Genomic DNA, 26,522 nt, shown 5'->3' on the forward strand with positions numbered 1-26,522 from the left:
CCTTTATCAACTCCTCCATGAGGCTGATCTCATACGCAGCCATGGGAGCGAGTAGGGCAACGGGTTCTGGAGTCTCTCTTAGGAGACACTCCTGGATGCGCCTGTACAATTTTGCGGAGGCTTTCAAGTTTACGTTCACCAATGCCCCCTTTGATGGTTCATCGTTGTTCGGAACCAAGGTGAAGGACACTCTCACTAGGTGTGAGCAGGAAGGAAAAACCTTGTCTGCCATGGAAGTCCATTTTTTCATGCCTTCTAGACCTTACCCCAAGAGCCAGAAGGGTGGGAAAATGTGGTTCAGGAAGTCACAGAGGTTTTTTCAGGGTGCACAATGTGATTCCCCCTTTGGATGCAGGGGAGGGGGTGGTAATTGAGGTAGACACCGCCCTAGAGGCAGAGAAGGCCTGCGTAACCAGGGGGACCGTGATTCCTTTCGTGGTTCTCCCTACCAGTGCTCCTGAAGGGAGGCCCAACTGTGCATCTCTGGAGCCAGTTGGGGGTCGCATTTTTTTATGCACAGAAGCTTGGCAAGACATCACCCAGGACGAGTGGGTATTAAAGATAATTTCCAGAGGTTATCATATTCCCTTCTCTACTCCTCCCCCGCCAACCAAGAGAATCCCAGACATTCCACCCAGTCACAGGGATTCCATGACTTTAGAGATAAAAACGTTGCTTTCAAAGGGAGCCATCCAGCCTGTCCCCGCAGACCAAGTAGGATTAGAGACTTACTCTAGATTCTTTTTGGTAATGAAAAGAACAGGGGACCTGAGACGCATCTTGGATCTCAGCCGATTGAACCTTCATGTACAAAAGTCCAAGTTCAGCATGGTCACCTTACAGTCAATACTCCCTCTGATAGGGAAAGATGTGTCGATGTGCTCCATCGATCTCAAAGATGCTTACTACCATATCAAGATGGACAGAGCATCGAGAAGTCATTTATGCTTCCGGCTGGTAGCCAGTCATTTTCAGTTTCACGCTCTGCCCTTTGGTCTCACCATGGCCCCCAGGGTGTTCACCAAATGCATAGCAGTGATACCAGCTCACTTGAGGCATCAGGGATTCCAAGAGTTTCCGTACCTGGATGACTGGCTCCTTCCTGCCACCACCAGGCATCTACTGTTACAGACCAGGGACGCCACCAATACACTGTGCCAAAAGTTAGGAATTACTCTAAATTGGAAAAAATCTGCCTTGTTGCCCTCACAGCATGTCACTTTTATCGGCGCCAAACTAGATATGGTGCTCATGAGGGCCTTCTTACTAGAAGAGAGAATTCAGGCTCTACAACAGCAGGTCTACACCTTAATACCATTGAGGAAGGTCAAGGCAAAAGTGGTCCTCAAGTTATTAGGGACCATTGCTGCCACGATCATGCTAGTTCTCCTTGCCAGGATCTACGCTGGTGGCTTCAGGCCAGCAATCTCAACGTGGGCAAGCCTTTTGTCCCATCTTCTCCAGTTACCATGGAGACCCTGGACACCTCTCAGATTGGGTGGGGGGGCATTATCTCGACAGGACTGTCCAAGGCACGTGGCAGGATCATGAGACCCATTTGCATATCAATGTCTTGGAGATGAGGGCAGTGCTATTAGCATTGCAAGCACTTCAGAGCTTTCTCCCTCTAGGGACAATTGCAATCCACTCAGACAACATGTTAGTGGTGTGGTATCTGAACAAGCAGGGAGGAACCAAATCATACCCCCTTTAAAGAGAGGCACTTCGAGTTTGGCAGTGGGCGGTGTCTTCCCAACGCCTTCTAGTTGCAATGCATATACCGGGGAAGTCCAACGTGATTGCCGACAGGCTGAGCAGAGCTATCCAAATGCCTCACAAGTGGTCCCTGAACGATTATGTTGCGGAGAAGATATTCCACAGATAGGGTCAGCCTTGCTGCAATCTATTTGCCAGCCCCCTCAATGCCAAATGCAGCAGCTACTTCACCCTTATCCCCCCAAAGGGGGAGACACCCAGGGATGCTCTGGTTCACGACTGGCCCTCCGGTCTTCTCTACGTCTTTCCACCGTTACCTCTTATATCAAAGGTCATTCAGAAAGCACAGTCTTTGGGAAGCAAAATGATCCTCATTGCCCCACACTGGCCTCGTCAGATCTGGTTTCCTTTTCTTCAACTCTATCTAATGGACAAGCCCTGGATTCTGGACCCAGCTCCAGATCTGCTGACTCATATGTCAGGACAGTTCCATCCCTCCATCCAAACCCTCAAGTTGACAGCTTGGCTGCTCCAGTTCTGTCCTTAGTCAGGCTTCATGATTTTTCCCCAGAAGTGGTCCATATTCTATCATCTTCCCACAAGCCTTCTACCAGGAAGATTTATTCCAGTAAGTGGAAGAGATTTTCTATTTGGGCCCATGAGAGACATATTGATCCTTATACAGCACCTATTTTGGCAATATTAAATTTTCTTTCTCATCTGTTCAGTCAGGGGTCAGCTGCAGTAACCATTAACGTACATCTGGCAGCGATTTCTACCTTTCACGTTGCTAATGAGCCCAACCTTATGGCTCATAGGCTTTGTAGGGCTTTTCTGAAAGGGACTTTGCTACTCCGACCTCCAGTCTTCGATCCAGTGATGCCATGGGACCTCAGTTTTGTACTACAGAAGCTCACCTCAACTCCCTTTGAGCCTGCAGCTGTGTGTAACATTAAATTCTTGTCATGGAAGACAGTATTCTTGGTAGCCATAACTTCAGCTAGGCAGGTCTCTGAACTCCAAGCATTATCGATTAGGCCACCTTATTTGGTGTTTCACAAAGATAGGGTCTCCTTAAGAACCAACCCTTATTTTGTTCCAAAGGTTGCCTCTGTTGTCAATATCAACCAACCCATTGAGTTACCTGTGTTTTTTCCTGAATTCTCCAACAAGGCAGAATTTAAGTTTCATCAGCTAGATGTTCATAGACAATTGCGTTTCTGTTTACATAGGGCAAAAGATTTCAGGAAATCAGATCAAATGTTTGTCTCGTTTTCAGACAGTAGACTTGGGGTTCCTGTTTCTAAGATAACCTTGTCTCTCTGGATCTCCAATTGCATCTCATTTATTTATACTTCCAATGGCAAAGAATTACCCTTTAAAATGAAGGCTCATTCTACACAATCTGTGGCTACCTCAACTGCGTTTCAGGCTAGGATGTCTATGGATGATATTTGTGTTGCAGCAACATGGGCTTCGCCTCATACCTTTATTAGTCACTATAAGTTAGATCTGGTCTCTAGAGGCAGATCTTCCTTTGGTTCCATGGTGCTCAGGAGTATTTTTCACTGAGCCACCCAAGGTCAAGGTGCTAGGGACGCTGTCTCACGTGTAAGAATGAAGGCGAGATTGGACTACATAGCATCAAAAAGTTATGTACTCACCATAATGTTCGATGTATATAGTCCATCTTGACTTACATTCTTACTAACCCTCCCTCGTTCCCCCTCCTGGAGGACCAGGAGGTATAGTCTCTAGGTGTCAGTAGTCCTTTCTGTTGGGGTTGTACTTCTTCTCAGTGTGCATGTGAGTGAGCTTGCAGCAAACAAGATCTGGGGAATAGACCTGTTGCATGATGGGATACCTCTTAGCCATGAGCCAATTGAAGACTTCGAGCTAGAGTATGGCCGAGTCGGAGCCGAGGTTCAGCTCCGAACCCACGGGTAAGAATGTAAGGCGAGATGGACTACATACATCGAACGTTATGGTGAGTACATATCTTCTTGATCTTTTCAGAGATGCATGAAAAATCAGAGTGCAATGACGCCTTCCTCTTATCCTGATTGATGGAGTCTTTTTTACTACCTCCATGTCCCCTCCCATCCCCTCTTTTGTCATGGTGTTTTACAATGGCTCTACTGCACCCTTAACTGTTCTTCAGGACATCAATTAGTTATTGGATCAGTAGCATTCTCCGTCAATATTATGCACATGCATAGATGACTGGCATTCACTAACATGTAAGCTAGTGCCCGCTTGGTTCTCCTCGCAGCCCCGGTTCAGCAGCCACCCTCCCCTGGATCTTTTGCCTTATTCTCTGTCCTTCCCTCCCCTTTGCATGATGATGTCCCCTCACACGGCTGTACTTTATTGTACTTCTGCAGCCGTCCAGCCCTACACTGCAATACCACTGATTCAAATTCCTTCCCTCTTAATTTCTGCATATCTATAAGCAACGTCACATGATCCCTTATAAATGCTCACAACATCAAGAGTAAGCGAGATCCAGTCAGTGCATTTATCACTTACCACAAACAAGACAGTGCTGCAGTCACTCATTTATGGCTAAAGAAGAAGAGATTCCAGCACATATAACCACCCTACAACTTCTCCACAACCCGAACCCAGGTGACAAATGGGAGGAGGGGCAATGCTACACTTTGACCCTAAATTATCTTCTTTATTCTTCTTTACTGATTCTGTAGCCAAACTAACGACTTCCTTTCCCATCAAAGCTTCACTTCCACCTCCTCCTATATCTCTCTCCGCCTAACACTGCAACCTCCCAACCCCCTTCCTTCACTATCAAACCCATTCATATCTCCACCATAAAAAAACTCCTTCAGAAACTGAATCCATGCTCAAATGCCCCTGATGACCTTCCTTCCTACTTCCTAAAAATTGCTGCGGATGCCATCCCTTTTCCCATCTCCATTCTTATAAACTGCTCAACCCAAGAAAACTATGTACCCCTACTCAGAAAAAGGCCTATATCATTCCCCTTCTCAAAGGAGGTAATAACAACATTCTGAATTTCCGGCAAATCGCTATCTTATCCCCTATCTCAAAAGTCTAGAAAAGTGTATCCACCTTCAACTTCTACCCTACCTCACAGACAACCACCTACTTACTCCCACACATCATTTTTTTAGATCTGGCCACAGTACCACAACCATTGTCCTGTCCTTCCTCGAAACTGTCAACAAAGCCCAGGATTCCATGTCTAGTTTCCACCCTGCTTCTGGACTTATCCAAGGCCTTTGGCACTATCTCCAATAACCTTCTCCTATCTAAACTCTAATCTAAACCTATCCCACTCTTCTGTCAACTGGTTTTCTAGTTACCTCTCTGACAGACAACAAGCTGCCAAATGGAAAAAAGCCATCTCCTCTTCCTTAATACACCTACAGGTGAACCACATCCCCTACTGTTCAACATTTTCATAAATGACTTCCACCAAAACATTCCTAGTGCTAAACTGATTCAATACGCAGATTACTCTACGATCATTTGCTCTGCACTTCCACCTCCACTCTCTAAAAACTAACTCAGGATGCTTTCTCTTATATTGAACGTTGGATGATAGACAACGCATCAAAAACTAAAATTATGTTATTTTCCCCTTCAAAAGGTACCATTATAGACAAGAAGTCATTCTTCATTACAAGTCAAAACAATACCTCTCTTGAGGTAGCGTCCCATGCAAAGCTTCTAGGAGTCCTTATTAAATCTGATACCCACCTACTAACCAATATAAAGAAAACCACCAGAAACTAGGCATGCTGTACCGCCATAACCGCTATATCACTCACACTACTAAATTTGTACTCTCTAACACCTTCTCAGTCCTTCTCTCGTATACGGTGCCCCACTTCTTACCACCCTTCAGTGTTCTCTAAGACAAAGCTATCCTCCTGTTATAACAACATTTCTGTTCGCTACTGGCTATAAATCCTCCCCCCACCACTGCAATGCCCTTCACAGACTAAATTGGCTCGAACTTCCCAACCATCTTACCTACATTCAACTTACTCATGCCCATAAACTCATCTTTAATCCCTCCATCTGCCCCTCCCTTGCCTCCTCCTTCAAAATGCACCTACCCAACAGACGTCTAAGATCCAGTAACCAGAATTTGTTTGAACTGCACAAGCCTGCTTGTCCTCCAGGCAAACACCTGCCATCCTTTTCCCTAGGTCGCCTCTGGAACTCCCTGCCACCTCTTATTCTGACTACAGACAACCATTCTACCTTTAAGACCCTGTATCATTCGCATCTCAAAACCTTCTGGGAATGTTCCTGCTCTCATCCCACATGTCTCACCTGTTTTCCCCATTTCTGACACTCCTTTACTTCTCTCTTCTCTCCATCACACCGAGCGTCTCTGACTACCACCATCTTCATTTTTCCCATTTGCTCCCACTCTTGCTCTACTTTTGTTTTCTTATTGTCCCCCCCCCTTCTTACATTCAACAATTAACACCTCTTATCCCCCATCCTACTTTAACTCTGCTAGGATTTCATGTAAAACTGTAATGTCACCCCTGCGTTATTTCACATTGTAACAAATCTAACTATTTTAATTGACTTATTTGTGTGTGTGTGTGTGTGTGTGTGTGTGTGTGTGTGTGTGTGTGTGTGTGTGTGTGTGTGTGTGTGTGTGTGTGTGTGTGTAATTTTACCTTTTGCCTTTTTGACTGTATTTTCACTGCAGTCGTGGATTTTTTGTCATGTTGTGTGATACCATCGTTCTTCAATAGTATTACATAAATGTAAATGGAGTGTCTTCATATTATAGGGTTCCTATTACTCGATCGAACGTTTAGGTTAGCAAATACCTAAACGTTGATCTGGTAATAGTGAAAGCAAAAAAATGCAAACGGCAAATTTAATGCAGGGGAAGAATTCCCTTGGCTGTTATGCAGATTTTGCCCCTTCCCCTACTGTAATGTGATGTCAAAGTTGGTATATTTGGGGTGGGGTGGGGGTGAAGCCCCCCATTTTATTTTGTTTTTTTTTCTTTGTTTTTTTTTTTTTTTTTTGCGGCCGAGGGAATTCATTCCCTAAGTTAAGTCGGCCATTCACTGTTTTAATTCTTCAATATTACCAGGTCGACTTTTAGGTATTTGCTAACCTAAACTTTTGATCGGGTAATATAGAAGGCATATTATATTGTTGTTCATGGAGCTTTACTCACCAAGTCTCCATTGAAAACGGGCTGTTCTTGACCCAATGGACTATCGCGGTAAACAAACTGTACAATAAAATAAAAATAAATAAATAATCGCCAAAGTAATGGTCCTCAAATGTACACCCGAGCTGGATACTTCTAAAATCTGTCTGCATTAGTTGTAAACCTGTTCTACTTGCCACTACCTGTCTATCACATCCTGCCTCACTTAACAGATTTAATCCCTAATCCAGCAGTTTATATTTGCATTACCAAAAAACATCAATATTGTCATTTTTGGAGACTTTAATTTCAATTTCCCAGGACTGAGCTCTAACAACATAGTAGAGTTTCTGGCTAATAGGACCCTTCTCTTTGCTTAGTTGTCCAAACCCCCCACTCATACAGGACACTTCCTCCTGGATCTGTTCATCAAACACAACCCCACCACAACCAGCAGCTCACCATACATCCCCAGCATTCAATGATTACTGCTTCATCTTCTTTAGAATTAACTACCAATCTTTCAAGCCCAGCCAGCCCAAATTAATGACATTCATGACATTCATGATAAAATTCACTGTTAATATTGTCAAACTTAGGTTCATAGGTTCATAGGTTCATACTAGGCTATCTGCCCTAGGGCATTTATAAGCCTAGCCAGAGTGTGTTTGGCTTTCGCCACCCATTTTAAATTAATTTTGCTATGCCTTTTTTGAGGTTAGTATACTGTGCCTCTGTCTAACAGTGACACAGAAGTGATAGCCGGGGTAAACCTACGATCTCCCATCCACTCATCAAGATTCCTCTTGAAGAGAGTCAATGTGGGACTCTGCCTAACCTGGACTGGGATTTTATTCCAGAGTGAAGGGAGCCTCTGGGTTATGAATCTGTCCCTCCAGCATGTCCTATTTATTTCAGTGCTGAGGTTCAAGTCTCTCGGCGTAGCTCGATGGGATTTGGATTTTCTGAGGTGCAGCATGTCCATTAATTCTGGGTTGGACATGGCTTTATACGTCAGGCACAGATCGCCTCTGAGAAGGCGGTATGCCACTGAGCAGAGCTGGAGTTTCTTTAACCGGGCAGCATATGGCATCTGTTTGAGCCCTTTGATCCTCTTGGTGAGGTACTTTTGGGGTCTTTCCAGTTGCTGCAGGTGTCTGGTAAGGTACATCCCAAAGGGCATTGTACTCAATTATGGGCCTGATGAGGGATGAGTAAAGAGGTATGATGACCTCCCTGATCTAGATGTGAATCCTTCATGATTAGGTGGGCTATATAAAATGTTTTCTAACCACTTTGGCCACGTGGTTGTCAAATGAGAGATTGTTATCAACTTGGGTCCCCAGGTCCCTAATGACTTCTTCTGTACTTAATGGATTACCACCTATGTGGTAATTTGTGGGCACTTTGTTTTGCCAAAGGGGATGACTATACACTTTTTGGCGTTTAGCTTGAGGCCATGGCTCTGGCACCAGTTGTCTGTTTCTATGAGGCCCTTTTGGAGGATGCTTGTGTCGGCTGGAGAGTTGATTATGGCGCCCAGTTTGCAGTCATCTGCGAACTTGGTCAGCCACAGTCCTTCCGTGTTGGCCTGTACCGAGAAATATATACCGAACAAGAGAGGTCCCAGGACTGAACCTTGTGGGACGCCACTTGTAACTGGTTTGGAGTCTGACATGGCTCCAGCAATTCTAACCATGTGGGTTCTGTCCTTGAGCCAGTTTGCAACCCATCTAGTGACATAGGGGTTTATATTTAAGCTGGTGAGCTTATCTATAATGCCCAAGTGGGGTATTGTATCGAAAGCTTTTGCGAGGTCCAGGTAGGCTGTGTGGACCACCTTCCCCTCGTCAATGGCCTTGGTGACTGTTTCAAAGAAATCGACCAGGTTTAAGAGGCAGGATCTGCCCTTAACAAAGCCAAACTGGGTAGGATCCAGTGTCTGTAGGTCCCCAATATCTTTATTTATGAGGTCCATGATGATCCTTTCCATAGCTTTGCAGACCAAGCTAGTCAGGCTTATGGGGCAATAGTTTCCAGGATCCGTTGAGGCACCACCTTTGTGGAGAGGGACCACTGTTGCTGTACGCCACTCTTTGGGTACATATCCTGTAGTAAGGCTAAGATTGAACAGTAGTTTTATGTTTGGGTTTAGCTCTTCTTGGAGTTCATGTAGGATGCAGCCCTGACACCATCTGGTCCCATTGATGCTGTGTTTTTTGCTTTGGAGAGGGCGGCTCTTACCTGAGCATCTGAGATGTCAGGGGGGCAGCACTCTGTTGGGATAGATATTTGCCCTTTTGGTGGGGAGAGGGTAGTAGTAGTAGTCCAGTCAGCGGTCACCTCTAGGTTGTATGTAATAACCAAAGCATAATAACACTTGTTTCCAGTACTTTTATTTTTTACCAGTAAGGAATTGTACCATGTAAAGTTCTTTCCAATAGCTTGTTGAAGCCCTACAAACAGCAGCCCTGTGCTGAAGAATGGGCTACATTAGTGCTGTATATGGTAGCACAGTGATTTCCCTGGAGTGACTACACATATCATTTAGAACTGCATACTTTACAAAATATGGGACAGTTTCATAAAAGCTACCACAAGCGTTACATAAGATATGTAGCTCATGGTAACTTTTTCAAATTTAGTGACAGCCGTGGCACAGCCCTTTTGCAGTAAGACTTGAAGCACTGCTGTGGACTGTCTCCATGGCCATGCTGCATGCTAATGAGGCATTCCGGGGGAGGAGTCATGTGCTACTTAGTCTTGTGATCTCCCACTGAACCACCTGTGTAAAGGCATTTATGCAGCTCTTGGCTGCATTGATTAGCATGGCCACTCCTACCCACACACAGTAATGAACACTGCAAAAGGCCAAGTTTATCCATCTTGCCAGAGGTAAGTGCCAGGGAGTTTTGTGGTCAGGAAGTGTTACTGTGTGTGTGTGTGTGTGTGTGTGTGTGTGTGTGTGTGTGTGTGTGTGTGTGTGTGTGTGTGTGTGTGTGTGTGTGTGTGTGTGTGTGTGTGTCTGTGTGTGTGTCTTTATCTGTGTGTGTGTGTGTGTGTGTGTGTGTGTGTGTGTGTGTGTGTGTGTGTGTGTGTGTGTGTGTGTGTGTGTATATCTGTGTGTGTGTCTTTATCTCTGTGTGTGTGTCTGTGTGTGTGTATCTTTATCTGTGTGTGTGTGTGTGTGTGTGTGTGTGTGTATCTTTATCTGTGTGTGTGTGTGCATTTGTGTGTGTGTGTGCGCCTCTATTCATGTGTGCGTGTGTGTGTGTGTGTGTGTGTGTGTGTGTGTGTGTGTGTGTGTGTGTGTGTGTGTGTGTGTGTCAGTGTGTGAAGGGCTGCATGTGTGAATGTGTATCTGCATGTCAGGTAGCAGTTGGAGGTTAGAAATGGTGTAGATTAGGTAGGGGTGTGTGTGTGTGTGTGTGTGTGTGTGTGTGTGTGTGTGTGTGTGTGCATACTTTGATGCGAGGATGTCTGCATTGATGAGTACAACTGGGTGGGGAGTGACTACTGTCCCTAGAGATTTAAGAAAGCTGTCATTTCCTATGAACTGACCATGTATTTTTTCACAGCTTGTGCCCTTTCTCCATATCTCGTGATAGCGCATGGTTTGATATTAAAGGCGGGGTCATTACTATTGCACTGGGTATGTATTTTTGTAGCCCAGAATGTATTTATAATCTTTTAATGAAGTAATTATGTTTCTCAGCAGTTAAAACTGATATCAGGTTCACTGTTATCCATGCAGCAAGTTTTAATGATGTTATTTTGATCCACATCCTATCTCTGACTACTGGATACTTTTCTACATGCAGGGATCCTGACCCCAAGTATCTCTAAACTTTTTATAATCAACTCTGAGTTGCTGCATCTTTGAACAATGACAATGCACAGACCATATTACCCTTTGGGAAACATTTGCTTCAGCTAAGTGTCCATTGTTATACAAATGGCATTTGTTCAATCTCATTGCGAGTTGTACACCCCTAGGTTGTGCCCTGCAATAGCTTTCTGTTGCACATAACTAAGTAGCACCATGAATTTCTACATTTTAAAATGCATAACATAGTTTTACAACATACACAACATTCTGAACAATTCATGGGCTTTCAGAATTCTGACCTGGTACCTTATTTTTTTCAGGTGTACACAGCTCCCAGTGGCAACTTCACAAAGAAGCTGACAGTCTGTATGTCACTGGTGGGGTTGCCTGGTTACACCTACTTACAGAAATGGATGATTACATCATCAGTCTGTGACAGGAGGAAGAACTGGAAGTTTGACTTCAGCTTTTATGCAGCAGCAGCAGAGCTTCACCAGACGAGGTAAGTGACGGTAAGTTTGTGCTTCTCAGCATGACTTCCTCCTGCAAATGTTATAGTTACAGTTCTGATCTTTGGTTTTGTATTTGTCAGTTTGCCTCCCTTCTGTGCTTTATTTCTACTACATGATCATTAACATGGCTCGCAAGTGGCATGGATAAAAAATAGCACTGATGATGTTTCTCATTTGTTGTTTCTCAACAAGGTAAGACTCACAAGGCACAGGTATTTCTTTTCAGAGAGACTTCAGCTTTGTTCCAGTGAAGTGGCTTCCTGAGAATTATGTGATAATACACACAGGGAATGACAGAACCAAATTCAGGACCTTAAGGGTACCAATCTGAGAACTGCCCAGGGTGCCACTTGACCTAGCTATGGCTCAGCTGGACTACAGGTCTGTTTCTCTATGCTTTCTCTCCAGTGCCACTGATTCCTAGAGTATTAGCAAAAAGCACAACAGGAAAGGCCAGAAATGATCCTCATAACTCTCTTTTGGCCAGGTCAGCAATGGTTCCATCTCTTATTCAATAAGGTAAGAGAAAGAATATGAGGTACTGCCACAGGGAGTAGTCTTCCTAACTCAGAACAAAGAATATTTAGAAATGTTATATGATTTTCTGGGTACATAAACAGGGTCCAGTAGCATATTATGATCTGATAGCTTATCCTATTTAGTGTGATTTGAATTTGTGTAAGCTCCACTCATATGTCTCTATGTATCTGTCTTAAGGTAGTGTTGTCTCCAACAACCATGGCTATGCCATCACTGTTTCTGTCATTTGTAGTCAAGAGGTAAACAAAAACTCAGCTGTGAAGGAGTAGTCTCTGGTCTGTTAAACAAGGTGATTGTAGCAACATATACATGGATGTGCTCCAAATGCAATAGGACCCCAGAGTCTGGCAGCTTGTTGTTTAAACTGGTATCATTAAGGAGAGCCCCTGTGATGTGGTCCAGTGGTTATTTTGTTAGGAAGTTAGAGTGGGAGACTCATTAGCTGTACCCTACCTAAAAAGGCACAATGGGTCATTAAAAGCTTTCACCAGTATGTAGAAACCTTGGAATAAGAGGTTCAAGTCATCCTTGAAGAATAAATTATGGATGTCTAGCATCAAGGTCCATACTGACAGACATATTGGACCCCCTAGAATGACATCAGATATTTAACCCCTTAATTAAGCCAGTCATCTTTTGTTTATACTTCAGCATCATGTACACATGAATATGTCCACCTAATGTGAGATGTGAGAGCACCAATTCAGGAACTTCAGCATCATGTACACATGTGTATGTCCACCCAATGTGAGATGTTTGGGAACCAATTCAGGAATTTCAGCATCATGTACACGAGTATGTCCACCTAATGTGAGATGTGAGGGCACCAATTCTGGAACTTCAGTATCATGTACACATGAGTATGTCCACCTAATGTGAGATGTGAAAGCACCAATTCAGGAACTTCAGCATCATGTACACATGAGTATGTCCACCTAATGTGAGATGTGAGAGCACCAATTCAGGAACTTCAGCATCATGTACACATGAGTATGTCCACCTAATGTGAGATGTGAGACCACCAATTCAGGAACTTCAGCATCATGTACACATGAGTATGTCCACCTAATGTGAGATGTGAGAGCACCAATTCAGGAACTTCAGCATCATGTACACATGAGTATGTCCACTTAATATGAGATGTGAGAGGACCAATTCAGGAATCTTGGCATCTGTAGCATTATTAATGCAATCTACACCTCATGTTCGATTCTCAGTTAGAGCGTCTTCTGTGTGGTGACATGCGTAAATGGGCGTTCCTTCGTTGAAGGTTGTGCATTAGGCCCAGCAAGCCAGTACGTAAAACTCTACTGCCAATCATTAGCGGACCGGAGTTCCGCTGTGGCGACCCCTAACCGGGAAAAGCCGAAAGACACAAACAAACAAACAAACAAACAAACAAACAACTGCAATTGAAGTATATCTTTGATTAGAATTGAAATGGAACCACCAATTCTAGGATGTAGTGTGTTTTCATTATATGTCTGTATATCTACGTATCCATCCATCCAGGATCCTTTTCCCATTTTTGCATGTGGGGTCGGGATGTCACTTTTATGGTGGTAATCAACTAGATCCAAGGTTTACACCACCAGGTGGCTAGTCCTGTCATGGCTGTTCTTCCATACCACACACTCACATGCACACTCACACCTATAGCCAATTTACAGTGTCTAATCCACCTACTGTATGTCTTTGAGAGGTGAGAGGAAACTGGAGCATCCAGATGAAACCCACATGAATACAGACTCTGCACAGAGGGTATCCCAACTGAGAATCAAACCAGAGAACCTCTTGCTGTAAGGTGACAGCGCTATCCACTGTGCCACTGTGCTGCTGATATATATATATATATATATATATATATATAGAGAGAGAGAGAGATCGATATGCATATAGTAAATATCTTGATATAGCAAGAACAGGGGGATTTTCTGTTACCAGCCATGCTTCAAGACTGGTCCATTTATCATTACGACTGCATGCATTAAGGCAAGCAATGTTAAGGCCTTTTTTTTTCTGATGTGATAGGTGATTCAACCAGATAATTGATGGTTCAATTGAGTGGGTTCTGTGTTTGAATGTATATCTTCTGAATGTGTGCTTGAGTTGGAGTTCGTGGAATTTTGAGAGAAGATGCTTACATTTTGGTATGGCGATTGGTAACCTCTGATGGTTTTCAGGAAAAGTAATTTCCTAGTAATGTAGGGATGTTTATTGCTGCCATCAATCAGCAGGTTATGTATTCTTATTTGTCAGTAGTGGACCTTTGTAGGGTTGGGGGTTCCTAACACAGATGACAACGTGACAAAGTATATGTCATAAATAGGAGATCTCTGCCTAACATATAAAGTTATGCCAAACCCAGAGCTGCTGGACATGCTACACCTAAAGAAATCCCAATCCCTCCGAGCTACACACTCTAGGGACCTAAACCTTGTCACCACAATAAACAGAACATGCTAGAGGGATAGAATCCTGTCCCAGAGACTTCCCATACTCTGGAATAAACTACCTAGCTATATCAAACAAAGCTCCTCATTAGTACTCTTCAAGAAGAATCTTGATGATTGGATGGGAAATAGGAAATTCACCCCATGGATCACCTCTGTGGCTTTGCTCAACAGGGGCACAGGAAAATAATTTTCTTGGGTGGCGAAAGCCAGGGTACCTTTTTGGCTAGGCTTGTATAGGCCCTAGGGCCGATAAACTAGTACCTACCTATGAACCAATGAACCTGTAAGGCTAATGTGACAAAAAAATGAGATGGTATGTTAATATAAGTGTTGGAAGTTTAAATATTGGCATTTTAAATTAATCTGTAAGTTTGACAGGCTTATAATTGTAAATACTGAGCTGGTGAGTAGATAGAGATATGCAATATACCAGAGGTACAGTAGAGAATAGTAGGATAATTGTAGGCAATAGAGGAGATATAGGGAGAAATGGGGCTGACGGCAGCTGGCAAGGTAAGTAGCGTAATGGAATCGTTTTCTTCCTAAGAATAGGAGGCATGATGGAGAGTGAGAGAAACAGTCAAGCCTAACTACTGCCTAGGCTGCAAATGCAGTCTGTCTCTTAATGAAAAGTCACAGCTTATTTTGTTCTGTACAGATGCTTAATAAGTGAAGTTTTTGGTTGCTTGAGAGTTACTATTAAAAATACACCTGACAAATACTGTACCATATACCATAAACACTGTATTGATTTAGTTTTAATATTGAAATATAGTAATTAAAAGCCTGGCTGGAATAATAATAATATTTTAAATGTATATTTCTGTTAGAAAGCGTGGCATGTGGAACGGTTTTCAGTGGCACACTGACTGGATTGGAATTGAATGAATTGAATATAGAGAGAGAATGAATGCATTTATGAAAGCAGAAGCGAAAGTGTGTGAGAGATCAGAGAGATGTATGAAAGCTGAAGAGAGTGTGTGTGTGAAGGATCGGAGAGAGAAAGAGTGAGTGAATCCATGTGTGAAAGCTGTAGAGACGTGTTTGTGTGTGTGTGTGTGTGTGTGTGTGTGTGTGTGTGTGTGTGTGTGTGTGTGTGTGTGTGTGTGTGTGTGTGTGTGTGAGATTGGACAGAGAATGTGCAAGTATGGAGCGAATGTTGACATTTTTTGGATTTGACTTGTTCTCAGGTTGGGGAGAGAGGGAATTTATTTGTATTTACCTTTTTAAAAATCTAAAAACGTAAGGTATATTTCTTCGGGGGCAAACAAAGTGCAACACATGAAAAACTGAATTGTTCATACTTTACTGTATTTCTTCAATTATTTTATGGTTGCTTGAGTTCCAGTTAACTGACAGTTTACTGTAATTGCACAGGGAAAATCAAAGTAATAGCTCACTTGCTTTTAACTCAAATAACCCAAACAGTAAGTCAGGGTTCTCTGTATGATATATACTCAGCCATTTACAGCCTTTCCAGCAAGTAGGCTGCCTTCACGAAATCTTTGGCTATAGACCTTACCAAGGTACACTTTCTAGATTTGTAGTAGATTGAAGAGAAACATCAAAAAAGTCCATTACACTACTTACAGCAGACAATTCTTGTATGCAATTGTATAGTCTTGTATATAATACGGTCACCTGCAAATTGCAAACTAGGAAGTGGGATCCACATTCTGTGGGGCAGAATGGAGTAAGGAGGGGTTACTTGATGTAGCTGGAGGCAAAGAGTTTCACAGCCATTTTTTGGAAAGGATGTTTTGTGGAACTACCTACAGTACAAAGCTGGAATGTGGGCATTGGTGAGATTACAATTGGATAAACACAACGGGTTGTAACTGTGGTTGAACAATAAATAAATAAATAGTTTTTCAGGGGTGCAAGGGACAATTTGCAATTCTACCCTCTTTTGAAGTATATATACTAAGTCCATAGTTATAGTTGCATTAATATGATGAAGGAAGAAATCTCCCAAAGAAAATAGCCACTGCCAGTAAAAACAGTGAGCACACAGTGTCAGCTTCACTGGGGTCAATTCAACCAGATGACATCTCATACAATTTTATCTCAAGGGGATGAAGGGAAGCCATGTCAAGTAGTATGTTTGCTTTTTGTTTTTTACACTCTGTCAATGATAATTTATTTATTTATCCTTTGTTGACCTGCAAAGTCCCACTAGGTTAACAGGCCTGTTTTCAGGGGGGAGACCTAAGGTGTATTTATACTACTAGGGGAAGTTTGGCCAGGACATCAGGGAACTTCCCCTACTCTTTGGAGCTGCTAGATGGTGCTGGTGGACTCCTACAGCAGCAAGGAAAAGGCCTAAGAGACGCAGGAGCAGGGAGGTGGAGAGAAAATCTATGGGGAGTTTGGAGGCAGAAAATGAGAATTTGGAGAAAAGGTTCACCGTGGAGCTTCCGAATGTACACAAAGATTCGGCGTGATGGATGCTACAAATGAGAAGTGTTCAGCTGTCTCCATGATGAAGGAAGTAAGAAAGTCTGTTGTAGTGGTGCAGATAACAGAAGTGGTATCAGGAGGGCAGATAACTTTTTCAGAAGTGCTGAGGACGGTAATGTGGAAAAGAAACCAGGTGATGTGGCAGCAGAGAAGGCAGCAGTAAAAACCTATGCATTGGTGACAAAAATATAATAGAACAGATGCAACCAACTGAGAATGTGTCTGGTTTTCTAGCAGCAAATACTTCAGTAAATAAAAGATGCAGCAATGACAGCAGGAAAATGGGAGCAGCAATAAACAGTTTGTAAACCTGGTTTTACAAAGAAGAGAAGACCAGCTGTGTCTGCCAGTAACTTAAATGTTAAAAAATGTTACTTTGGAGTTTAGAACTAATGAACTGGAAGATGATGTTAAAAATGCATCCAGTGTTTGTGTGGAACTGCCGATAATATTGTGAAAGTTACAAATGAGAGGAACTTATGGAATAGAGGGTAGAGTTTAGAAGTGATGCGAAAAACATGGTGAAAGACTTACCAAGTTTTATCTTTTGGCTGGTCATAGAGGGACATTAAGATATGCTGGCTATCCTGAATGAGTTAATTCATGTTTCTTTTGTGGGGACTTTTTCATTTAATTGTGACATGGTACCACGTAACCAATGCAGGAAGAAAGGACATAAAGCCTGGAAGTGTATGTTTGAAGGCAGGTTGTGTAAAAAGGAAACACTTTTCAGTGGATTGTCAAGAGCAAACAGTAAATAATGAAAAAAGACAGGGAAAAGGAAAAAAAAAAACTTACACAAGGAAGGAGAAGAGGCAGGGGGAGAGAATGGATCAGGTCAAGAAGAAACTGCAGAAGAAAAAAAATATGGAGGAGGAGAATGAGCGAAGAGATTGCATGCAAGAAGAGAAGTCAGGAGAAGGGAGTGACACTAATATTTTTTATGTTATAGCCAGGGAAAAATCTGATTCTCAGGTTCAATAATTATTTGAACATGAAGCCAGGAAAGTATTTAATTGGAGAAAAAGTAAAAATAAGAAAATAAAAATGTAAAAGTATGTCCTCTAAACTTAAAAATCAGGAAAAGCAACAATGTTAAAGTACTTTCAATAAATGTGAACAGTATCATTAAAACTGTGAGAAGGGTAGGGGCACTGGAATGGTGTACTGAATGTGATGCTGATGTTGTACTGTTAGATGTAAGATTCCTGACAAATGAAGAAAGATTGCAAACAGAAAAATAGTGGAGTGGACATATAATCTGGAACTTAGGAGGTGAATGTATTCTGAAGTAGCTGTGTTGTGTAAAAACAGTGGAAATACTAGATATAACATTGGTAAGAATGGAAGGTTAACTGTTGTGGATGTGAGTTAGAGAGACTGAGGGACTTTGCATAGCATATGTAACTAGCAAGGACCATGTGGTGGTTAACAGGAAAATTATAATTGTGGGGGACTTTAATTGTGATTTAAAAGGAAAATGCAAAAAGAAAGGGAAATATGTAAAAAATACAGGAAGTGATAAAATGTGGTAATTAGCTGTGTGGAACAGAAGTCAAAGGACTTATAGAAGGGGCACTTGGATCTGAAGCTGCTTAGTCTGTATTATTGAAAGGCTTGGGGTAGCAGATGGTGATACAGTTGTGATATTTTTCAGGCCATTTGGCAATATGGATGGAGGTGATGGGAGAAACGGAGTGTGTTAAAATAAGAAAGGGAATAAAAATAATAAATGAGAAATTATGGGATTAAATTGGAGAGTAGGAAGTATTACAGTTGTGGAAGGGTCATGTAACGATGAAGGACTTCTGTAAAAACTAGTCTGAATAGTGGACAAAATTTAAAAAGAAGTATAAAAAGTGTTTTTTTTTTTTTTTACAGTGGCAGGATTATGTAAAGCAGGAAGTGAAGGTAAGTATGGGAAAATTTACAGAAATGTATTAGACAATTTAGAGAGTAATACAAGGGAGTATTATGATGTGGAAAAAGAAATGTATAAAATAAATTAAGAAAAAATAAGGTATTACTGTTTAAACAGAGAAATTATTTACAAGGGAGAAGGAAGAAAGTATCTGCATATTTGGGTAAAGTAGTAAAGGAAGATATAAATATAATGAGAGAAATGAAAATGTAAAAAGAGAGGTAAAGAGAAGGCAAGAGCAAATTGTGAGTATTGTAGTACAAAGTGTGGAAAATATGTGTGAGAGTAAAATAAATAAATAAATAAGAGAAAATGGAAAGTGAAAAAAAACTTCCTGAATGAGTTAAGAAAGAATATGAAATATAAGTTAGTGAATCGGATGAAGTACTTAGGAACGTAAATGTTGATCCAGTGACAGGCCTCGATTGTATAGAGTATGGAATGTACAAGAAGTTAGTGGACTGATGAAAAGAGTGTTTTGTAAATGTACTGAATGAATGAATGGTTGAAGGATTTATTTATGAAAACGTATGTGGTGGGATATTAAACTATATGTGTGAGGATGGGAAGAATGAAATACAAAATTGGAGACTCATTACAATAAATAAGACAGATTATGACTTTTTTATGACAGTAACAGAGAGCAGAATGGAAAGATGGGCGAGGGATAATCTGGAAGAAGGTGTACATGGTGTGAAAGGGAAGGGATGTCAAGAATTGTTACTGCTTGTGAGATAAATTGTGGATGATATAATTAAAAGGTGGATGTGAAATGTATGGTAGGGGATACTGGCAAACATTTGATACAATAGGACATGCTTTTTGTGATGTTATGGACAATTGTGGAATAAGTAACAGAATAAGGAGTGTGTGTATGTCAGCATATCAAAATAGTAGAGTGAGAGAGTTAGTGACTGGGTGGCTGAGTAAAGAACTATTCATGAATTCTGGTAAAAGACAAGGATGTCCATGACTGGAATATTGCTTCACTGGTAATGAATGTGATAGTGAGTGAAGTAGCTTATAAAATTAAAAATTCTGGATATGTGATGCAAAGAGACTGGTGATTCTAGTAGCATTTATATACACAGTCGATAGAGTTGTATCTGCCAAGAACAAAATATGGATGTAGGAAGTGATGGTTTGTCTGAATGGATATTTACAGAAAATTGAAATGACCTAAATAAATACAAAAGAAAGGGGTTTGGGTGAAGTGATAAAAATTGGGAGCATGTATTTTTCAATGAATGAAGTGTCTTTGCAAGGAATAAATTGGGAAAAATGATGTAGTTCTTACTTAATGGAAGGGTTTGATAAAATAAATGACAGAAATGTGTCCTCTGTGGATGATGTATATGTTAGCATTCGAGAAAAACTTTTATCTGCTGAATTTTTATTAATGGGAAATAGCATGTATGTCAAAATAAATTGTACAACTGATATTTTCATTCATATGGGGGTTCAGGATTAAACCTGTGAAGGGAGACTAGGATTAGTAAACCTAGTTGTTTATTCTGCTTCATTAAATTTGTATAGTTTTATAATGGGTGATTGAAGACAATGAGAATATAATAGTGAGAATGTTTATGTACAAATATTCTGGGAGATGAGAAGAAGAAAAAAACAACAATATGTAAATAAAGAAATTAAACATCATCAAGAAGAAATAATAACGTGGAGAATTGAAACTGATGTTATAGAGAAATATAGAATAATGTGATAAAACAGTAATATTATGTGACTGCATGGGGAAATTTACCAGACTGAGTGATTAAAGTCATTAAAGTAGGGAGATTGGGTATATCAGGTGAGAAGAGTGTCTGTCAGGATTTCCTACGAAGACTGGTAATAAATAAGTTACCAGTAAGGGGAATTTGTCATATAAAAAGGTGAAAGAGTGTACTTGTTTTGTGCGGATGAAGCAACGGTATGTTTTGAGAGGTCAAACTCTGGAAAAAGTTGTGAGAAGAAATTTTGCTGAGAATATTAATGAGATAATATAGATATGAATATCGTTATATACAGATTGCATAAGAACAATAGAAAGAATATGTTAGAAGGGCAGTGAGAACTTCCTTTATGAATGTGGGTTATTTGCAATGAAAGAATGAATGAAATTGTGTTTAATGGGAAATGGATTTTGATATTGTGAAAATCAGATTATGGCTGTGGACGAAGGAGTGGGGGTCAGCTATGGAAGAATAATGATGTCAAAATAAAAATGATTAATGGTAAAAATAGAAATGTGCATTTATGTGCCAATAAATATGTACATTTTGCAAATATGTAAATAATGCTTTTTTAATGTTGAGTTAAATAAAAATGCCCCTACTCTTTTTGATATGTGCTGTGGGATCTCTTTCCTCCACCTGATCTACATCAGGCTGATGAGGGCCTCAGTTTAATATCTCACCCAAAGGATGGGTCACTCAGGAGTGCACCACCCCTTATGCTCTACTGCAGTGGCAGCAATCTATCTACCTGGTGTGAGAATAGAACCCACGAAAGTTGCACATAACTTACTCCTAAGCTACATTTTGCCAGTATTTACATAAATACTAAAAGAAAATGAGTGTGTTTTGAGAAAGTGCCTGTAGAAGATGGAATCCACAGAAACTGTTTATATGCATGCCTCAGCGAACAGCTTTGAGAGATGCTGTATTAAAAAAATAGATCATGATACATGCTGACCAGTGCAAGTCAAGGAACTCATATAAAAAAAGCTGTGTTAGGAATTAGTAGAAGGTTTGATACATACATACAAGCATCCATTGGTAACCAATGGATCTTAGTTACAGATGTCTTCTTCAGTGTATTTTGATGAGAAGCATTAGTCTGGCTGTTAATTGGTGTACATTTGCAGAGAACCCATGTGTAAAATATGATTGTATGATAAACTGGAAGCCAATTATTCCATTAAATGCTGTCAGACAGGTGCAAGGCTTCGATGCACAATGTCAAATTATACCTTTTTTTAACTTGTGCATTATTAACACATTGTCTGATACCATTTTAATTCAAACCTGGACTTTAGATGAAATGAATAAATTGATAAATGGTGTTTAGAAATGATAACATTTACCTGGTACTGACAGTGGTGTGAAGGTGTGAGATCTAATAATTCTATAAAGGGTAAAAGCATTACTCATAGGCAGTTAGTAGGCACAGGGTCCAGAAGACCACTGAAAAATCTGAACTAATATCACAGGAGTACTAGTGACCGCTCAGAGTGACACATTAGGCAAACGCAGGCTAAAGGAATCAAACTCTGGACTATACAAGGAACAGCTCGAAAGTAGATCATAGCTTTAATATGTGGTACTAACTGGCAGACTACTTACTTTTGTCTTTTCTCCTTTTATTTCCTCTCCTCTTGTTTCAGGTGAACTAAAAACAACATAGAATTGATTTTCAGTGGTAGTCACCAATGAATTTAGTAAAAAACAAAATACATTGAATGGTTAAATAGCTACAAACCACAACAATATGAGACAGATCACATTAGAATAGGTTTAGCATCTGCTAAATAAATGAATTCAGAAATGACTGCAAAAATAGTTTATACATTCGCAGTCACGTGATACCTTTACGGTTAAATTAGCCAAATGGCTTTGAAAAACTGAGGGAAAGCACTTTTGCTGTTTGCAAGTGAAACTGTTTCAGAAACCTGTGCACAGCCTCCGTAATATGACTGGCATTGAAGGTCATGAAGCTCGATGGATGACAGTATGCTTAATTAATGCTGCCTATCTGAGCAGAGTCGTGTTGATGTTGTCGGAGTTCAAGGAAGGAAAGTAAGCCATTCAGGATAGGGAAAAGCCTGAAAAGTAAATAGCAAAGTTGGGGATGGATGTATTGCTTAACTCGTGAGATCACAGTTTAAATAATGAAGAGTCAAGGAGCAGTGTGCAAGCAAGTCATTTGGCGTATAAAGTTTTACCTTTTGACCTTTCATTATTTAAGCTATTCTCTTGGGCTTGGTGAGCCTGGAGTTTAAGTGAACATTAACAGTGATCCTTGTTTAAGCAAAACTTGAATTATTCAGCAAACATAATCTGTTACATCTGTTCACAATATTAGGGGAAAAAATAATGCATTTCTTACCCACCCGCTCTTTATCTAAGAACATTCTTAAAATCTTGAGCAGTCAAAGATATAAATGACCCCAGAGATACTGCTGACACAAATTAAGGTGGATCTGCAACAAAACTGTTTTATTTATTTATTTTTTTTTTAGATTAAATCTAATAATTATCCTTCTCAGTACAATCATCCCTGCATAGGCCATAATGCATTGGCACATAGGGAGGGGTGCATAAACTCTGTACCTATATGGCATGATCATTTATTTGTCAGTTATCTTCTGGTAATCAAACATGCATGTTGCTTACAGGTTCAGATCTAAGTCATATCCATATACAGGCAGTTTGGAAGATAAGACCTGCAATGTCTTTGTATACAAGTATACACAAGAACCAAAATGAAACATTTCCCAGAGTACTCCCCAGTAGTTTGTCTATGTATGCACAAGCACTTCACTGACATGACAATGAAACATTTTCCCTAACAACCCCTTCAGTAGTATGTCCATGTTGCCCAAGTACTTCACTCATACTAAAATGAAACAGTTCAGTAACAGCCCCTTCAGTAGTATGTCTGTGTATGCCCAAGTACTTCACTCACACTAAAATGAAACAGTTCAGTAACAGCCCCTTCAGTAGTATGTCTGTGTATGCCCAAGTACTTCACTCATACTAAAATGAAACAGTTCAGTAACAGCCCCTTCAGTAGTATGTCTGTGTATGCCCAAGTACTTCACTCACACTAAAATGAAACAGTTCAGTAACAGCCCCTTCAGTAGTATGTCCATGTTGCCCAAGTACTTCACTCTTACTAAAATGAAACAGTTCAGTAACAGCCCCTTCAGTAGTATGTCTGTGTATGCCCAAGTACTTCACTCACACTAAAATGAAACAGTTCAGTAACAGCCCCTTCAGTAGTATGTCTGTGTATGCCCAAGTACTTCACTCATACTAAAATGAAACAGTTCAGTAACAGCCCCTTCAGTAGTATGTCTGTGTATGCCCAAGTACTTCACTCATACTAAAATGAAACAGTTCAGTAACAGCCCCTTCAGTAGTATGTCTGTGTATGCCCAAGTACTTCACTCACACTAAAATGAAACAGTTCAGTAACAGCCCCTTCAGTAGTATGTTTGTGTATGCCCAAGTACTTCACTCATACTAAAATGAAACAGTTCAGTAACAGCCCCTTCAGTAGTATGTCTGTGTATGCCCAAGTACTTCACTCACACTAAAATGAAACAGTTCAGTAACAGCCCCTTCAGTAGTATGTCTGTGTATGCCCAAGTACTTCACTCATACTAAAATGAAACAGTTCAGTAACAGCCCCTTCAGTAGTATGTCTGTGTATGCCCAAGTACTTCACTCATACTAAAATGAAACAGTTCAGTAACAGCCCCTTCAGTAGTATGTCTGTGTATGCCCAAGTACTTCACTCATACTAAAATGAAACAGTTCAGTAACAGCCCCTTCAGTAGTATGTCTGTGTATGCCCAAGTACTTCACTCATACTAAAATGAAACAGTTCAGTAACAGCCCCTTCAGTAGTATGTCCATGTATGCCCAAGTACTTCACTCATACTAAAATGAAACAGTTCAGTAACAGCCCCTTCAGTATTATGTCTGTGTATGCCCAAGTACTTCACTCATACTAAAATGAAACAGTTCAGTAACAGCCCCTTCAGTAGTATGTCTGTGTATGCCCAAGTACTTCACTCATACTAAAATGAAACAGTTCAGTAACAGCCCCTTCAGTAGTATGTCTGTGTATGCCCAAGTACTTCACTCATACTAAAATAAAACAGTTCAGTAACAGCCCCTTCAGTAGTATGTCTGTGTATGCCCAAGTACTTCACTCATACTAAAATGAAACAGTTCAGTAACAGCCCCTTCAGTAGTATGTCCATGTATGCCCAAGTACTTCACTGAAACATTTTCTTCAGCTATCTGTTCAGCAGTTCCACCAGGTATGCACAAGTACCGTTATGAAGCATTTCTCCAAAGGATTCCTTCAGTAGTATGTCCATGTATGCAGAAGCACTTCATTGATCCCAAAAATGAAACATTTCTCCTCATGATCGGCGATCCCTTCAGTACTATGTACAAGTATGCAAAAGCACTAAAATATGATACAAAAATTGTTTAAGCAATGTCAGTAATTGTACCTCAAAATGTATGGCAGTACATATTACTTTTTCCCTTCCCTTCTCATGGTAAATTGCTACTTTACTGACATAAGTTCAGGGGCTATTTAAACATTTAGTATGCAAATGAGGTCCTTATAGGGTCATCTCTAGGAATACTACTGATGCACAGACATGCAATGGCCTTATCTGCATATCAGTTGCCCCCTATCACTTATGCCTTAAGCATGTTAGGCTTTTGCGATAGAGAGGTGTGTTTACCAAAATGTCTCCACATTGGTGTAGTCATCCTGAAAGACATGATTTGTATAAGCATGCAGTGTCACATCTTCACAGATTAGCGCTATAATAATTTCTGTTCACAGGCTCTAATTTTCTATCACACCTTTCCCCTCCCCTCGTCTGTCAGATCAATTAACTCTCACCACCTCCCTGTAGCTCTCTCTCCCCTCCCACAATACTCCTCTCTCTCAAACTACTATCTTGATCTCTTCTCCTTTCCACTCCCCTCACCACTTCTCTAATCCTTGCTTCCACTTTTTTCCTTCATCCTATCTCCCCTTCTCTCTTATCTCAGACTGCCTAATCCTTTCCGTCCTCCAACATACTGCACCAATCACTGTCAGCACTATGTCCAGCACTGATTGCTACCAACGCTACCTCTATTCTCTTACCCTTCCAGCTCCTTCCACGTGTCAATCACTGTCAGCACTACCTCCAGCACTGATTGCTACCAACGCTACCTCTATTCTCTTACCCTCTGCTCCCTTCCAGCTCCTTCCACGTGTCAATCACTGTCAGCACTACCTCCAGCACTGATTGCTACCAACGCTACCTCTATTCTGTTACCCTTTGCTCCCTTCCATCTCCTTCCACATGTTCTTGCTTTGCTAACCTCCACAGCGACCTTTCCACCCTCATATATTTTACATTACCTCCAAAGCAGCACGTCTACTGCATACTTTCTTAATATTTGCCTAAAGACTATTCCATTACTATGAAACCTGTTTCTCCTTAATGATTTTTTCTACTATTCCAGTCTTTACTAATGGCCAAAATGATTTACTTATACCCTGAATATGTACATGCCATGCAGTAGCTACCAAAATGTTTGTATACTATACTGTTTAGGTTCATAGATTAGTACTAGGCTATCTGCCATCATGGGCCATTTTAAGCCTAGCTAGTTACCCCATGTGAGAATCAAACCCTGCACCTTATGTTTATAAGGTAAGCACCTTAACCATTGCACCAAGCCATAGACTGTGTGTGTACTTTAAAGTTTAATCTAACCATTGCACCAAGCCATAGACTGTGTGTGTACTTTAAAGTCTAATCTGACCATTGCACCAAGCCGTAGATTGTGTGTGTACTTTAAAGTTTAATCTAACCATTGCACCAAGCCGTAGATTGTGTGTGTACTTTAACATTTAATCTGTGTAGCTGATTGTATTTTCTGGAGGTTTTCTGCCTGGGCCCCCACTAAAAATGGGACTTGCTGCCCAGCCAGACTCTCCCTGTTACATAAATAAGTAAAATAACAATGCCTTTGAAGGGCTGGACTATGAATGCCACCCTCAAAATCATTGTGGTCAAAGGCACAATGAAGCTTTAAACATGTTTTCAGCATTTCTCAAGTAGCAGTGCACGTTTACTAGTTAAATGAAGTCTGCGGGCTGAGGTCTCCTA

At 40.9% G+C, this 26,522-nt stretch overlaps 1 protein-coding gene across 1 annotated transcript in view; it reads left to right on the top strand.

Annotated features, from left to right (window-relative positions):
- The window catches only part of DISP3 (dispatched RND transporter family member 3), a 2,757,501-nt gene that overhangs the window by 2,193,759 nt on the left and 537,220 nt on the right, over positions 1–26,522 (top strand). The window contains exon 14 of the mRNA XM_044063608.1: positions 11,039–11,220. Within this exon, the coding sequence (XP_043919543.1) occupies positions 11,039–11,220 (182 nt within the window). The remainder of the gene's footprint in view (positions 1–11,038; positions 11,221–26,522) is intronic.

Source organism: Protopterus annectens, chromosome 2.part1, assembly GCF_019279795.1.
Source record: "Protopterus annectens isolate FY-2018-M chromosome 2.part1, PAN1.0, whole genome shotgun sequence".
Taxonomy (NCBI): domain Eukaryota; kingdom Metazoa; phylum Chordata; order Ceratodontiformes; family Protopteridae; genus Protopterus; species Protopterus annectens.